General features: G+C 38.9%; 1 protein-coding gene across 1 annotated transcript; it reads left to right on the top strand.

Moving 5' to 3' along the window:
• The first annotated feature begins 596 nt into the window (after window positions 1-596).
• On the top strand, window positions 597-16,589 carry alkbh3 (alkB homolog 3, alpha-ketoglutarate dependent dioxygenase). The gene is made up of 11 exons (XM_022211765.2): window positions 597-722; window positions 2,357-2,451; window positions 2,657-2,766; window positions 2,896-2,930; window positions 3,105-3,152; window positions 4,199-4,302; window positions 8,777-8,865; window positions 9,224-9,433; window positions 10,012-10,110; window positions 14,778-14,918; window positions 15,450-16,589. The coding sequence occupies exons 2-10, from the start codon at window positions 2,367-2,369 to the stop codon at window positions 14,901-14,903; spliced, it is 906 nt and encodes a 301-aa protein (XP_022067457.1). The 5' UTR covers window positions 597-722; window positions 2,357-2,366; the 3' UTR covers window positions 14,904-14,918; window positions 15,450-16,589.
• Window positions 16,590-17,807: the final 1,218 nt, after the last annotated feature.

Consider the following 17,807-nt stretch of genomic DNA (forward strand, 5'->3'; position numbering starts at 1 on the left):
AGTAAAATATGAATTACTGCCTATGATTGTTAAAACATAAAGTGCAAGATTTCACCCTGAAATGATGTGAAGACTGTAACATAAATGAAAAGACTACATAGGATACACAAACCTTAAAGCTGTCCTTGAAAAATAAGTGCTAAATTTTGCTTTTGTGGAAATTCTCCCAAAAAAAAAAGTAAATTCACAATAGGCAAATGTCCATCACAGTTATTTACTGCAATAAACCATACTGAACCCATGACTTCCTTAAACAAAAGAGACAAAAATACAGTTACATTTGTCTCTCATACTCATCCTAGCAGAGTGGGAAAGGGTGGAGGCCACTCTCTCATGATTTTAACCAGCTGTTCCTCTAAAAAATGATTTGTCAAAAGACAAGATAAAGGCCCCTTTGCACTCTAAGGCCTCAGGGTCAAGGTGGGAGCTGAGAGACAAGCCAGCGGACTACAGAGCACATGGTTAAAATGCCAAATATACAAAAGAATAATATACCTAGTGCAAGTAGTAAAACCAGTCAAATTAAATTATTGAAAGGTGCTTAAACCTGTCTATATCTGAGGAAAACGATCGGGTGGAACTATAATCCCACATCTCAATTCGAGGTAGGATTTGTTTTGTGTAACACACGTACTATGGCCGTCAAAGCACTCTGGTGTTAGCTCATGTAAAGCTATCTCTTTCTTTCTTTGGTCTGTCGTTGCGTTGTAGCCAGATTCTAGGTGAGTATTTAAAAATTTTGGTTGAACATTAGTCATTCGGGTATTTGATATTATTTTTTGACATTTACAGCGGGTTTGCTAAAGTCATTTAAACTCGATTAGCTTCGCACAATGTTACTTGTAATAAGCAGCAGCTGTCGTTCACTAAAGTTAGCAGCTAAACCTGCTGGTTTAGCAGCTCAGACATCCTCCCACATTATGCAGGTTAATACGAGAAGAATTTGTAAAAATGTTGTCGGCTTTGTACCAAAAAGCAACTTCAGCAAAGTATATTGTAGTCCCTTCATGATTCAGTTATTGGTTTAGGCTCCATTGTGGTACATCTTATTGTCAGACATACGCACACATTTCAGGAGAAAATTCAACAGCACCTGTTTTTATTAGATGTGAAATTCCCGGGAAGAATATAACACAAATGCTACTAGTTCATGAAGTAACACATTTACAATACAAGACTAAAACCACCAGACCAGCTACACAAAAGCTCATGGAGGGTAATGCTAAACAAATGGAAATATCCCCAATGAAAACATCATGAAACTGACAGAGTAAAGCATATATAACTGTCATAGCATCAGTTTAGCAATTACAAAAGACTGCAAAGCAATGGCGCTGCAACACAATACTAACACCACGTAGTTTAAAGTCAAAATAGAGCATATTGCACAATTATTTAAATTTGGATCAGTGGCACTCCTTCTCAGTGAGAACTCTACTGTTCTGTGAGGGGAGAGCCACACATAATTGGTGGAACAATGAAAGGGACAAAGTCAGCAGAGGATTGGTCATGAAACACAATTCAGTCAGGACACTTTGTCAGATTTAATCATTTATTTCAGAATGACATGCATTTGTGTTGACTAAACAGAGCAGATGCAGAGGTGCTGCAGCCCTCTTTGTATAATTGTTAGTTATGAAAGCGAACTTTTAAAAAGGAGGAGGAGGGGGAGATTTGTGGATCTTTAGAGGCTGGTGTAGCAGCGATGCGTTGAGCATGGAGTGGGAAAGATGAATGAACACTACCTCAGTTATAAAGCACACTAAGTAAGTGGGCTTAAGTGAAAAAAAAAAAAAAAAACAATTGGCAGAAAAGCGCCGTGTGACACCTTGACTAGGTGCCTGTATAAACCAGCGCAGAGCTCCATTTCTTGCATTCTGGTGAATGCGATGAATTAACTTGTTCCTTTTCTGCATCCATTTACAGCAGAAATATCTATGTAAAGGAAAGCATAAAAATCTGGCGCCAGGTCACAAATATTATGGAATATAATGCAAAAGACTCTCAGGTATTCTATGTTGCTTTTGAATACTTATTCTCCTGTAGATCAGCGTTTCTTATTTATTTATCATCCCTGATGAGACATCACGTAAAGGAATGATTTATACTTCTGTCCTCTTTGGTGTCTTTTGTTGGGACAATAACCTCTTTAAATGTGAAATTCATTCATTTCAAATAACTTGATAATGTGACTTGAATAATAAATTTCAGCAAGATTTCAATTCAACCAAAACTCTCTGCACATTCAGAACCTACCCCTGTTTTCAAAATGGTATTCCTTTTGTTTCTTTTATGTTTTTACTGTAAGTATTGAGGAAGACTTAAGCCTTTTATAAACCTTTTTCTGACACTGCAGCTGTGATGTGATGACGGATAAACGACAGCGTGCCAGAGTTCAGGGCTCCTGGGCCAAACAACTCCCAAAACACCCAAGTCCAGCAGGTCCTAAAGGTAATTCAAGATGTAAAATGTTAAATATGCCACTACCTATGCATGCTTCTTGCCGAATTAGAGCATTGTTGATTAATTTACTCGCTCAACATCCTGGATGCAGATGTTTTTCTTTCAAATGAAATACATCCACTTGTATAAAACATTATACTGAGTTCTTCAAACCTGTCCGATATCTAGAAAATGGCTTCTATATTTTTCACAGTTGCAGTGCCAAACAACCACCAACCCAAAGATGCCAACACAGCCTCAGTTTCTTGGGGATTTAGGTCCCAACAAACCTCTAAGAGTTTTGAGTTTCACCAGCCCTCCAAGGTACACTGTGAACTGAAACAACTCACCACCGAATACCGGGCAACGTTGGCCTCACCAGCGTGGTGAAAATGCATTTTAAGATCTGCTAATTCTTTTTCTTTCTTTGCTTTTGTCTTTTCCTAATTCTAGCCAGTTAGAAATGTTCCACAGGAGAAGGTGATAGAGTAAGTTACACGGTTTTATCTTCACTGGACATCGTCAGGGATTTGTTTCCTGCAAAAAATTTAAAAAAAAAAGAAAGAACAGTTTCTGTCTTTAATGACATGGTCTTTTGGCTTGTTGCATGGTTGTTTGCTGAGCACAGGTTTACTAACATATATCATTTTTTCTCTGGACAGAAAAACAGGTGATTATGAGATCAGCCATGGACCATCAGGGGTGTCCAGGTGAGTACAGTTTAGTTGGAATTGCCCCATCTTATTTATCCAGCCTGGTGAACTTGTATGTTCCCACTCGGGCTCTCCGTTCCCAGGGGACAGGACTTCTGAATGTCCCAAAGGTCAGTAAAAAGACGGTTGGGGAACGGGCCTTTTCATTCCGGGCACCTACTTTGTCTGCCTGCTGAAATCAGGCAGGCGTCGTCCATTAATGTATTTAAAACTAAGCTGAAGACCAAATTGTTTTCTCTTACATTTGAATCCTAAATTGTTGTTTTACTGATGTCCTTGTTATTGTTCTGTTTGTATTGTTTTTGTCTGTTTTAAATGTTTTTATCTGTTTTTATTGTTTTTAATTTTGTGTACAGCACTTTGACTGAAAGCGCTTTATAAACAAAGTTATTATTATTATTATTAGTTAAGGAAATCTGTCAAACTGGGAAATGTAGATGGAAGAAATTCTAATCAAATGGAAGAGTGGGTGATGATGATGATGCTGATAGTACAAAACCAATATGTTTAGTCAAAGTGGGATAAATCTGTGATTTATTTTTAAGCCCACTAGATGGCAGTGATCACATAAGCAATTTTTTAAAATGTGGTTTCATCATTCTTGCCTTACTTTCATGGTTCACAGCAGGTCACATAAGAGTGAGACATGTTTTAATAGCTGCCATAAGCTGTGACGTACACATAGCGTGATGGACAGCCAGAATGTTTTCATTTTGTCTTTCAGCCTGTAAATGTTAAAAATGTTTAACAATACTAAAACACATCTGTCAAGTATGGGGGAAGTGCAAAGTTAAGAAGTGGATCAAGAGTAAAAGGAAAAGATAACCCTTGATATTTATTTTTCTAAAATAACTGGAAAATATTCAAGTTCAGACATGAATTGAGGATTTTATTGTTTCTCTAAACTACTAGACCACCATTGTACCCCATTCTGGACAGTTAACACAACAGTAAATGAGTTTCATACCGTCCATACTGTGTACATCCACGTTACTTTATGGGAACTTATTCTGTGTGTGTGTCTTGTCTTTCGATCTTTCCAGACTGCGACTGATGTCTGGGTTTCTTCCCCAAGAAGAGGCTGACTGGATGTTCAGTAAGCTGCTAGCAGAGCTTCCCTGGTCCCAAAAGACCAACTACAGACAGGGTAGGCACCAGGAGCGTAAAAAATAAGCAGTGTGTAAAAGGTGAAATGTGAGCACATGTTGTGTTGACTGGAGGGTAAAGAGGATTTCTCTACTGCAGCTGGTGTACTGTTTGGTTCATGTTTGTTCCGATTTCATGACAGTACAGTGATGAAGTTCTTGTTTTCACCATGTTTGAGATATTTGTGCAGTGTTTATAAAAATTGTTCTTCTTTTCCTTTTGGCTTTTCCATTCAGGGGTCCCCACAGCAAATCATCTGCTTTATCTAATCCTGTCCTGTGCATCCTCTTCTCTCACACCAACTAATTTCATGTCCTCTTTAACCACATCCATAAACCTCCTCTTTGGTCTTCCTCTAGGCCTGCTGCATGGCAGTTCAAAACTCAGCATCCTTCTCCTGATATATTCACTCTCCCTCCTCTGTACATGTCCCAACCATCTGAGTCTGACCTCTCTGACTTATCTCCAAAGCATCTACCATGCGCTGTCCTGATCCTATCCATTCTGGTCACTCCCAAAGAGAACCTCAACATTTTAATTTCTGCTACCTCCAGCTCGGCCTCATATCTTTTCCTCAGTGCCCATGTCTCTAAACCAGACAACATTGCTGGGCTCACCACCGTTTTGTACATCTTTCCGTTCGTTCTTTCTGATGCTCTTTTATCACACATCACACTTTTCTTCACCTATTCCAACACTCTCCATTGCTCTGGACTTTTGACCCTAAGTATTTAAAATCCTCCACCTTCTTTATCTCTACTCCCTGTAACTTCACGCTTCCACTTGAGTCCCTCTCATTCACACACAAGTATTCTGTAACGTTTGTAAAAATTAAAGCAACCTAAATAGTGCAGAACTCTTTCAAGGCTGCAGATGTTATTTAATTTGATATATTACAGATTGTATGTGGACGTTTTCAGTGTATGTCTGGATTTTAATAGGTACTTTTTGTATAACCATGCCAGATTTTGTTCGGCAGTCAGTATGGTATACTTTGACAAGTTTCCAGAAGCAAAAACAGCCATTTCTCATGCACAGTGGTAATTTGTGCATTGGCTTTAACAGTAGCCATTGTCAATTAAAAGCAAAGAAAACTGGCACATTGTACTCAGACTATATGCAACGAATGTGTTGAGATGAAGCCAGACTTTGTCACAGAATCAGTCTTTTCTCTCAGCTGGCTCTCATCCATCTTGTGTGCTATTCTGCGATAGCACCACAGCAGACAAACAGCATGATGAAGACAAGGGGCTGCGATTTCTGACCACAGAGGCAGTTGTGTAATCCTTAGTCCATCCTTCCTCAGAGTTTGTCAACAAAGTCCATGTGACGTTTGGGAAGAGTTGAGAAAGATGTGAAAAACAGACATGAGCTCTCCAACATGTCCCCTCCTCTACATCATTTGTCCTGCCCTGTTTGAAAACCCCCTTCTAATACACTGACTCAGTTTTTCCACCCATTTGAACTCAGGACTGAATTAAGGTTTTCTTTAATCTTTTCCCCTGATAACATCTTTTTATGGGAAGAGTAAAGCTTTATAGAGTTGATGAATGAGTGCATATTTATAAATTCTAGCACCAGAGACCTGAATATTTCGGCGCCATAAAAAGTAATGGCTGCCCCAGCAGTTTGTTTTGGTTTCACTGTGTTCCTGTATCAGACAGCTGGCCAGAAAACACTAATGGCAGAGAACTGGTTCTTGGAAAAGAGCTCCTTGTTGGAGAAAGAAAGAGAAAGATACACCCAGATCCACAGAGAGAAACTGGATTTAGATGTTTGTTTCTTTCTGTTAGAACAATATTCCAGTGACAAAATATATGATTATGCATGGATCGGTCAGTGTCTTTCAGATAGCAGTGTTGCTGCACCATGTTAGATTTTGTTGAGAGTTTACTTATTTGGTACCCAACACTAAGTACTGTAAAATGTTTTGGCTGAATTTTGATATTTCTGCTTTTCAAACCTGGTATGTTTTGTAATTTCATCGTCAAAATAAGAATTCTCACCTGGGAAGCCATTTTATCTCCATACAGTCATGAAATCTGGTTAGGGCACAGTTTCATATTTAAAAGTTGTTTCCATCGTGTCCTGCCTTAAAATGGAGTCTACACCATTGCCTGTTTTAGAATGTGAGGATTAGTATCTAAGGCTGTGCTGCAATATAAATGCTTCTAGAATATGTAGCCTGCCAGAAAAAGATTTTTCATGTCCTTTTACATAGGATGTCAAATGTAGTGTAGAAAATATATCAGGATGTCCTACTACATCTGGTTAGATTTTTAATTGATTTTCTAGGCCTTCATACCCACAATCCTCTGTGCTTGTAGCATCATATGAGAGTATAAACAAACCTGAGCTGCCGACAGCACACAAACAGATGGCAGACCGTTTGTCACTACATACTGCAGTGGTCAAAGTTACAGGTGCATTATTATGATAAAGTTATGTCCCAGTTTCAGGCATGCTGCGTGAAGCAATATGTTCTTTGTGTGGGCAGCTGTAGTACATATTTAAAATAAAAGGCATGCAATTTGGCACACAGCCAAAGTCTCGCTGCTATCTCAACCCACCACGCTTCACTCGTAGCAGCTTGAACACACCACACCGACTCACCAAGGACTCTGCTTAGTCAATGTAAAGCTACTCTATGATGTGTAATGTCCAGTTGTGTTATTGAAGTAATTGAGGTGTACATGTTCAAACTTTAACTGATTCCAAAAAAGGATTAAAACTTTGTTGTTCAGTGAGTCCAAGCATGTCCATCAGGCGATGCTGCGACTGAGAGTGTATTTAGGCCTATGATTGTGACGAGGGCTGGATTCTTAGCACACATGCTAAATTTCAGGCAGATTGGAGCATCCATCCACCACTTTATCCTCATTAGGGTCGCTGGAGCCTATCCCAGCTGACTCGGGCAAAGGCAGGGGACACCCAGGACAGGTCGCCAGTCTGTCACAGGGCTACATACACAGACAAACAATCACGCTCGCATTCACACCTACGGACAATTTAGAGTACTCAATTAACCTCAGCATGTTTTTGGACTGTGGGAGGAAGCCGGAGTACCCAGAGAAAACCCACACATGCTCAGGGAGAACATGCAAACTCCATGCAGAAAGATCCCAGGCCCACCCTGGGATTCGAACCAGGGATCTTCTTGCTGCAAGGCGAAAGTGCTAATCACTACGCCACTGAGCAGCCCCCAGATTGGAGCATGTACAGGCTATTTATGTAGCACTTCCTGTCCATCCACCAGGTGGCGCTATCACTGTGACTGTATGGAATTCATCAGGACTGGACTCTGATCACACATGTAAAGTTTGAGGCAGATTGCAGCATGTACAGGGGATTTACACAAGACTTCCTGCTTCATGACGAAGCATCAAAATTCAGTCAGTCATGGCCACACCCTGTGAGTTTTGTGTACAATTTTCACAAATTTTCAACCTGAAGGTGTGTTGTATATATTGTCCCAATTTCCTGTGTTTTGGGGTTACCACCTGTGAGGAATTTATTGTTGAAAATGACCAAAAACACCAAAAATCTGATATTTAATTTAAAATGATGGACATCCTGTTGGGTTTAGAGGATGGCCGTAATTGACTTTTTGTGCGTCCTCATGTGCTGCATATGCCTACCAAATTTTGTAGCTGTAGATGAAACATCCTCTCAGTTGATTTAGTGACCATTTTTTTGCAATTTTGTAGGGGGCGCTTTTGAGCTATTTAGCCACACACCGCCACAATTCCTTTAGAATATAAATTTTTTTCACCAGTTCTGGTGCATCTGCAAATTTTCGCATGAATTGAAGCATGTTTAGGCCCTCAAAAATGCAATTGAAAATTGCAAACAATAATCCTAAGTCCAAATACGTCTTTCTTCTCAATGAAACACTTAAGTGCCGTCCTTTGTTTATCTTTCAAGTTGAATTTTAGCTTCAAATCTTTAAGAGCTGTGGCCAAAGCCGAGTCGAAAGATAACTGTTTATTGTGCGCCGGTTGTTTCTGTCAGAATCGTCGCGCCTCTGTCATCACTTAGTTACGCCCGCCTTCTGACTCTACACTTCATGGTGATTGGTCCGGCCAGTTTTAGGAGAATCCAGCCTCGAGCCTTATGGAGGGTAACTTGACCCACCCTGGCAGAGAATTAAATTCGTTGCCGTGGGTTGTCTAGCGCGGCTAGGCTAGTGAACTGCAGTTTCAGAGTGTAAATACTTAGACATAACACTGACTGCTGATTTCACCCATGATGTGTCTTCCAACATATAGCAAACACCATATGGAAATATTAACAAGGTAACACAGGATTTTCACCATAGAGGGTCTTTAAGTTATGGCATAAAGTCATTTTAGTAAAATTTTTAAACAATGTTCTGGCCTAATAGGGACATAGTAGTAATGTTCTCCTTGTGTGTACAAACAAGATAATTCAGGAAAATGTAGTCTTGATTTTGTTGTGTGCGTGTTTTGGTCCAGGTGAAGCCTACGAGGAGCCCAGGCTGACCTGCTGGTATGGACAGCTGCCATACACGTATGCTTGCTCCACCATGGCTGCCAACACACAGGTCAGAAAACTGCAAGGAGACTCAAAGAAACATGTTGTCACACAGCATCTTTCACACATTTGTTTTACACCAGTGTCTGTTTCTTATTTTTAGTTTCTTATGTTCATGTGGTGCTTTTTAAAATATTTGTAATACATGTTTCTGTATTTGGCTTTTCTCTTCCGTGCTTATTTAACTGAGGCAGGATACAGATCAATCTAAACCGGTCTTAAGAGGGTGACATATTTGCTTTGGCTATTTCATCTTTTATAACATTTCGTCCCTGTATGGCCTTTTTCCTAGTTCTGTTTTTTCTTCTCATACTTGTCCCTTACCTTATTTACTAAATTCCATTTTTTTTCTTCATTTTTCCTCATAGTGGCATCCATTACTGCTAACCCTTCGCCTGGCAGTGGAACAGGCGAGCGGCCACAGCTTCAACTCCCTGCTGTGTAATTTGTATCGTGATGGCCATGACAGCATCGGCTGGCACAGTGACGATGAAGCCTCCCTGGGTTCTAAGCCCGTCATTGCTTCCCTCAGTCTGGGTGACACCAGAGTGTTCAGCCTTCGCAAGCAGCCTCCACCGGTGAGACAATGGTAGAATATGAAGACTAATACTATACTATACTATAATATACCGTTTGCTGTGTGAATTATAGACCTGAGCTGTATGTTTTTCTTATTTTGGCTTCAAAGTGGTCTCAAATAGTATTTGAATTGGTTCTCTAAATTCTGTGAAGTTACACTGGTAGTAGGAGTTGGCTCGCATTCAAGTCGACTATCTCCTGCTTCTGCTGCACACTATGTACGAAAAACAAAAGTACTATACAATATTTAACAAAGAGAAGGGTGAACTTTATGGAGTGCAAAACAACAGCCAAGGTAAGTTAACGAAAACTGGACACAGATGGAAGGTTTAGAGGCCCATGTTTAAAACCCGTGTGTCATTTGAAGTGGGGAAAGTATACACTTCTTTGGAGGTAGGCTTCAATAGTTGTGATGTGGATAGCAGCGATTTGGTTACAGAAATGGCCTTCAACTTAGTTTTGGGTTTTTGTTTCGTACTTTATGTCCATTAAAATATGTTTTCTAATGTTAGAATGCATTGTTGAGGGCTGTGCATATGTGTGTTAGAGATTTATATGTTGTGTGTGTGCGTGTTAGGAGGAAGACGGTGACTACACTTACGTGGAACGGATTCGGGTTCCTCTGAGTCACGGGACACTTCTGCTGATGGAAGGTGCCACACAGGACGATTGGCAGGTGGGCAAACGTAACACAAATGGCCATGCAAGGAAATGGGCATTCATTAAGATATCAGCTGCTGGACAGATCAGAACCTGGTAGAAAGAAATATCTTTGTTTTCATTTGTGTGGCTTTTGATTGGTTCACAAAGCACTTTCCAGAATTTACCTGTCAGCCAAACAGCTTGAACAATACTGTTCCATGTTTGATCTTACCATTACTACTTGCACTAACTTCTTTTGTTTTTACCAAACAAACTTGCACAGCAATGACATACCATCCTGTGCATCACTGGATTTGCCCCTAAAACACACCTTACTCCAGATGCTTAGAAATCAGTTTGAAGGCTTTAATCAGTGAATTAAAGCCTTAAGCCTTAAGTTGTGTATTATTACTCTAGGGTTCATGTTGCTCACCTTCTTTTATGGACTCCATTACACTGCGCTGTCACACCAACTTATCTACTATTATGTCACAGAGCCTGCAAAAATAATGGATATACTTCAGTGATAACAAATGCTAAAACTGACAACTTACTTTGAACATTTATGCTTCAACTCCTTCATGGACTCTGACTTGGCACCCTCGATGGTTACTTTGATCATGCTCTTGTCAGCCATAGATTAAAAACCTCCTTTGCCTCCCTTAACTTGTGTGTGTCTATGGAAGTATTAGTGTTTTGAGCTGAACACACATGAGAGGATCAACCTGCATTCAGGTTCCTCCCTGACCAACAGGCAGCCAGGATGGATAGAGCAGCCTGGAGAGAAAACAAAGCTTCAGCATAATGAGAATAATATTTTTTTAACAATCAGAGACACTAGCTTGGTTTAAAAGAGTAGAAAGTGCATTTAATAGAAAGTGAATGTGTAGTTGGTTTTTGTTAAAAGTAATTGGGTCACATTCAGCAGTGAGAATATGTTATATTACAATGGTTTGAATTTCATTATGACTAAATCTCAGCTGAGCAGATGAAAGCTCTGCATATGTATAAAATAGGTCATAATATTTAGGGCTGCCTTATTTAACTTTGTATAAAAGAAAAAGCAATCAGGGGTTCATGGCAAAACAATTGCTCAGGAGATGACATGAAAATTGTGAACACTTAAAAAAAAAAAGATGAAAAGAACATTAAAATAACAGGGTTTCTGCAGGAAATTAAAAAGCATTAGTAGTCATTAGGTTGCTTTTGTGAAAATTAAGGCCTTAAATAGCATTAAAAATCATTAATTTGATTCTCAGTGGCATTAAAATTTTTTATGCAGTTTTCAAGAAAATATTTGACAATAATAATATGTAATTGTAGACTGTGATTCGTCAGATGTGTACTTCCGTGTAATCATGCCAAAGCATTGCAATAATTGTTCCTGCCGGACTGGTACAGTTGCCAAAAACTGGATGTTTGTAAAGTGGCCGACAGGCTGGACCAGGAGGAGGAGAACTGGGAAATGGTGAAATGCAAATACCAGCAAAAATTTCTAGAAACATGGATTTCAGAGAATGACTGCAGCCCATAGGTGGTCAGGGGTGGTTTCTGGATTCAGAAATAGTGAAATGTAGGGGCAGTTTTCCTAGCAAAATAATCTTTTACCAAAAAATCAAACCCGTGTAATTTGTTGAGTTCACGGTCGTGGCATAACAATTTTTAGAGTATAGCATTAAAATGACATTTATTAAGCATTAAATTTGACTGGCTCGTTTCTGTAGAAACCCTGAAAAAAATCTAACAAATATGTGTTTTAGTACCAAAAAGTAAGTGATGTTACAATGTTTTATTCTTAACTATACATACACTACTGTTCAAAAGTTTGTGGTCACCCAGACAATTTATTGTTCACACTTTTGTTCATGTGCTAACATAATTGCACAAGTGTTTTCTAATTATCAATCAGCCTTTCAGTACCATTAGCTAACACAATGTAGCATTAGAACACAGGAGTGATGGTTGCTGGAAATGTTCCTCTGTACCCCTATGGAGATATTCCATTAAAATCAGCTATTTCCAGCTAGAATAGTCATTTACCACATTAACAATGTCTAGACTGTATTTCTTATTAATTCAATGTTATCTTCAATGGAAAAAAGGCTTTTATTTCAAAAATAAGGACATTTCTAAGAACTATAATAGAAATCCATGTTCCTCTGAAGAGAAGGAAAAGGTGCTGCTGTGTAAAAATGTCAGTAATGAAGTAATTATGAAACAACATCACTGATATAAAATAACTATGGCCCACAAATGGAACCTGATGGAACTCCATGTAGTGTTCTCAAAGCAATAGGCATCAATAAAGAGTGACATGTCGACTCAACCTTAACACGTATGCTCTTAGTTTTTGATCACTAGTATATATTACAAAATCCATAGAAATGTTTTACTCTTATTGTAAAGATTACTACCATATGAAGTCTTTTACTGGAGCTGTTGTCCACCATCACTTCCACAATTTTCACCCACCAAAAAGTCTGTGAACAGAGTGAGACATAAACAAAGTGATGGGGAAATAAAGTCAGTGAGATCTACAGAGAGTTAAGGAGATTGGAGCTTAAAAGAAAAAAGGATAAGGTCACAAGTGTTTTATGGCGACACCTCTTAGAGTATCTCAGCAAAGGTTTCATTCCTCCTTTAAAGACCTTCCCAGAGAAAGAAGATCACTCCAGCTATTAATCCTCACTCTGTCACTGCAGTCAAAGTCGGCCTAACAAAACCATCTGGCTCAGGCAGAGAGGTTTGGAAGTGAGTGCTAAATGTTTAACTAAACTCGTCAGTCCTGCTAAAGTGCCTCATTTATCTGAAAATGGATACGTGGTTATGTTTGTCTTTTCCGGGCTCTTTCTTTTGACACTGTTGTGAAAAACCAAACCTTTTACCTCCTTTTTTAGACATAGAATAAGGAGGAGTGTGTCTGGGTGTTTGATGGCACAAGATGCACAAATAAATTAAGTCAATCTTCGCCTGAAGCAAAAGGTCTAGACATTAGTTAGCAGAATTTGGTTGGGACACATTTTATGTCTGTGCTGTCCCTCAAACATTTTAGCCCTGCTTTTTCAGAGGTGATTAGAAATGACTTTTGCCCCCATTTGTCACATGCTAAGAAAATGGTGTTTGTTGCTTGTTGCCACATTTTTTTGTTTGCAGTGTAGAGGTCAGCTGCAAGACAAATATACCCCTGTGGTTGAGAAACTTTTGAATTTATAGAAGTTTATTGTGCTGGTGAATTTATTTATACTTTAGTGAGCTAACTGAGCAGACCTGCTACGAAAACAGACCAGCTCTCTCCATCCCCGTCCTCTCCTTTAGTGCTCCCCAGTTGGTAAAAGCCAATCCCACATTTACTCTTGTTTTAGAACAAGCTTTGTCTGCTTGGTGTTTTGGCGTTTTGGAAGCTGCTTAAGGTCTTGCACCCTGTTGCTGCCTTTTAAACTCCTGACATCACCTGCACACTGTTATTGACTGGAAGGCTACACACCCACCTCACAAAGCTTGCAGCCCAGAAGATTCCTGAACATGGCAAAATACAAAGAAAACACAGACAAGATCTCTCAAGATGACTACACCACCACAAACATGTAATGGGTCATAAGGGAGGACTGAAAGGGGTTATTTTTGTATGAGTCTATAAATGTGTTAATTTGTCTTTTTAGAAATGTCCTGTAGTATGCCTTTAATTTTTAATCCTGAAATTTAAAAAAAAATAGTAAGGGTTGTCTGTTAATAATCACTTGCCCACTGCAGACTTTGCTACATTCACAGCTAGCGTCTGCACTGCTCAAGCATTTTACAATCCCTAAAGACTTTTGGAAATGCTACTGACTTTGTTTCAGTACTGTGGGGTTGTGTTGGAGCCTGGACAAACACAAACTAAGACTTCTGGAAACTATTACATAGACACCCATGTTTGCTTTCTGATAGGGCCTTAACTGCCATGAGTCAGACCCTGATTTGCCTATAAAGTGACCGTTTTCTGAAACAACAGACATCAGCCTTCACTACCAAGGTTAATTCACCACCCCAGCCACAAACCGTTCTGCCTGCTGCCTTCTGGCCGTCACTACCGCATCATCGGTGCCCGCACCAGCAGACTCGGAGACAGTTTCATCCCCCAGGCCATAAGACTTTTAAACTCCAAATAAACTGAACATTTTGCACAACCCACCTCATTTGCACTTTTTATACTTTATCTTGATTGTTGTGTGTTCTTTTTTTTTTTGCACTGTTGTTGGGAATGAGAGACGCAAGCATTTCACTGCCAGCAATTGCTTCATGTAATTTCTATTATGTGACAATAAAACTCTTGAATCTTGACTCTTCAATGTGGAGAATGAATTACATGTGTTCTGTCTATGGTAACAACTGTTGTGCAGTTATGGAAATCTCTGGTCTTCCTGTTTGCCATTGCTGTTCTTCTTCAGAAGGATTTTCAGCAACTAAGCAACGTGCCTGCATGCCCAGTGTAGATTAATGTCCATGTGATTTGTGTATGTCCAGCGCATTACTGCTTAAACTTTCATATGGGCAGAGTTTGTTTTCAAACATTGTTTTAAAATGAAAATGTGTTAATATAGATGTAGCATCAGCATGTATCTCCGAACAGCATACAGACTATTTTAGAAAAAAGACCAGTGAATATATATTTGACTCATAACTGTAAAATATATTGTTTATCAATCCTTCTGTCGTCAACAGCATCAAGTGGCTAAAGAGTACCATGACAGGGGTCCACGCATCAACTTGACTTTCAGAACTATCTACCCAGAGCCGGAGGGCCACAGGCCAGGAACCAAGATACGATTCACATCCAAGCAGCCGTAAATTCCCCTCAGTCAGGTACCTAAGGCTAAGAACACTCTGTCCAGTTCTCCTGCATTTCAGACATACAGTCCTAGAAGTGAGATGGATGAGAGAGAAACAAGACAAACTAATCACTAATGGACATAATTTAGTAAAAGAGAAAATCAAATACAAGCTAGACGGGGTGAACATCATTATCCTTCTTATTGAGCCTTGTACCCAATTTCAGCTGTGTGAAACAAGTCTAGTAATCACTTCAGTGAGTCACACACTACAGTATGAATAACACTGTAATCATGAGCAGCCGCGATTCTCAAATGTCAGTGTTTTCAACGAAACTGAGCAAAAACAATGTTCCTGTCATTGGGTTTAAGTCATGATACATAAAAACCCTACATGTTAGGTTGCATGTATTATTCATTTATTCTTGACAGACAGTTGTTTATACTCACACATTTTGGGAAAAAAAAAATCTTCAGTCGGTTTCTTAGTGACTAAAGTCTCAGGATAAATAGAATCGTGTTTGGGGAATGTTTGTAAGAAATGCCTTTTTTCTTTACCTCCTAGCACTGGCGTACAGGGGCACTTCAACGTACGCTGTTCTAGTTGCCACCTGATTTGTACTGAGAATCTCCCAGATGTCAGATATCAAACGCATGTCCTTATTCTGAATATTGCCTTGGTGAGTTACTTAAATTTATTTGATTTGATTGGACTTTTATAGCAAACTTTCATTGGACCCACAGTTGTTTTAGGTTGTTAATTAACCATTTTGACTAAGAAGTACACTGCTGTTCAGAAGTTTGGGGTCCCTTAGAAATGTTCTCATTTTTGAAAGAAAAGCAGTTTTTTTTTCTCAGTTGAGATAACATTAAATTAATCAGAAAGACAATCTAGAAATTGATGTGGTATATGGCTGATTTTTGATGGAATATCTCCATAGGGGTACAGAGGAACATTTCTAGCAACCATCACTCCTGTGTTCTAATACTACACTGTTAGCTAATGGTGTTGAAAGGCTAACTGATGATTAGAAAACCCGTGTGGAATTATGTCAGTAAGTGAGTTTTTTTGGAAACCATGACATTGTCTGGGTGACCCCAAACTTTTGAACAGTAGGGTAAATGTGTGCATGTTAATAATTCCATGTCACTGGAATGTGTTTCTTTATGAAAGACAGTCAAACCATTACTATCAGAGTACTCACTGTCCAGAATCTCCCTCTTGATATTATTTTGGTAAAGTGCATTCAAATGTGAACAATTTTCAGCCTCGTTTGTCTTGGCAAGCATCTAGAGAGAACATAGTTGTTATTCAAGTGAAGGAGCAAGTGAATCTCTATGGCTGAGAGTTGTTTTTACAATGAAGCAGCACATTGTCAGTACCAACTCGTCAAAATAAATCACTTAAAATACTTGATTAAATGGTTTCTGGTTCTGCCGCAGTTACAAAAATAGCAGTTTTTTTTGTTTCATCTGAACAAATTTAGTTATTTAATATTACATTAAATGTTTGAAACCTAAACAGTTTAATTACACCTTGTATTATACCCAGTTTGGCATGTGAGTTCTTTGTGTTGTTGCCTCTGATATCACAACCTGCTGCCGTTTCAGAATGAGCACCAGTTGTAAAACCTATGTCAGTACTTTTCTTTGGTAAATAAAGAAATGGAGAGAATTTTTTTGTGACAAATTTCTCTCAACCATGTTCATGTTTGGTTCATTTAGTTTCTTATATCTCTGGAACATGTTTACAGCATAATTCAGCAAGTCAGCTTGAATTTTTTGTTGCCTTTCACTGTCATAAAACCATCGCGATGGTGGATTATATGTACCTTGAAGACGTGCATTTTGTGACATTCATATGCTCATGTTTCTGATAAGCTACAGATATTTTGATGTATGATTCAATTACTCCTAATAAGTCATATACTGTATAATTCAAGGATATAAAGTTTAGAAACAGATCTGAGATGTTGCAAAAATGAAGGCCTACCCAGCTTTATTAAGCTATTAGCAGAGTCATCTAGCAAAGGAGCCCACACAATGGAGTTACAAACTGACAATACTAGGCGTCCTGTAGATCTAAGGCACTAATTCTAAACTTCGGGTAGGGAGGTGTTCTGCGATGGTTTTGTTCAGAAGTACAATATTGTCATAGAACAACAATGACGACAGTTACCATACAAGCTGATTATAGGAGGGGTTTTTTATTGTGAAAACCACTCAAGGTTCTTTTCATGCATGTCATTAATAGCAAAAATCTTAGGTGAGAGTATGTCATAAAAGTGCCGTATTGTTCCCCTTTTCAGCCAATTAATCAAAGTCTCATCTGTCCTCACAGTGTGTCTTTCAGCTCAGAATACCATAAAAATGATACATTTGATCATGGATATACAGTATAACTGGTGGTTTGATCTGAAAACTACTGAGCTGCTGCTGTTCCTGCCTACTAAAACATGCTGTCTGTGATTGACAGCTCCAGCATTGTGAGCAGGACGACTATTAGTTACACATAAGTCAAACTGTTGTAAAACTATGAGGATAACAAGCTGTAGGGCGATTAAGGAATGCCAGACATGAACTACTTCATATCCTAACAGCTTTAATTACATTTCCAAGTCTATAATAACCACAAAACACAGTAGAAATGAATTGTCCCTGCATGGGGCTTTTGAGGGGCATAGAGATTACTTCAACCACCCACATGATTTGATACTCTGGTTATTTTGAACACTAAGAATATGTAAAAAATTTTGTGTTGTGTTCCAAAACAAAAGACTTGTTAAACATTTCACTACATGCCTTTATTAAATACATAACATGGAATTGGCAGTGCTGTGCTTGACTGGTGAAAAATCCTTTCGAGACAAGCAGGTTCAAACATAATACCAAGATGTAATTAGAAGTTTGTCGTGTAAATATG

The sequence above is a fragment of the Acanthochromis polyacanthus genome, chromosome 8, assembly GCF_021347895.1.
Source record: "Acanthochromis polyacanthus isolate Apoly-LR-REF ecotype Palm Island chromosome 8, KAUST_Apoly_ChrSc, whole genome shotgun sequence".
NCBI classification, from domain to species: Eukaryota; Metazoa; Chordata; class Actinopteri; family Pomacentridae; genus Acanthochromis; species Acanthochromis polyacanthus.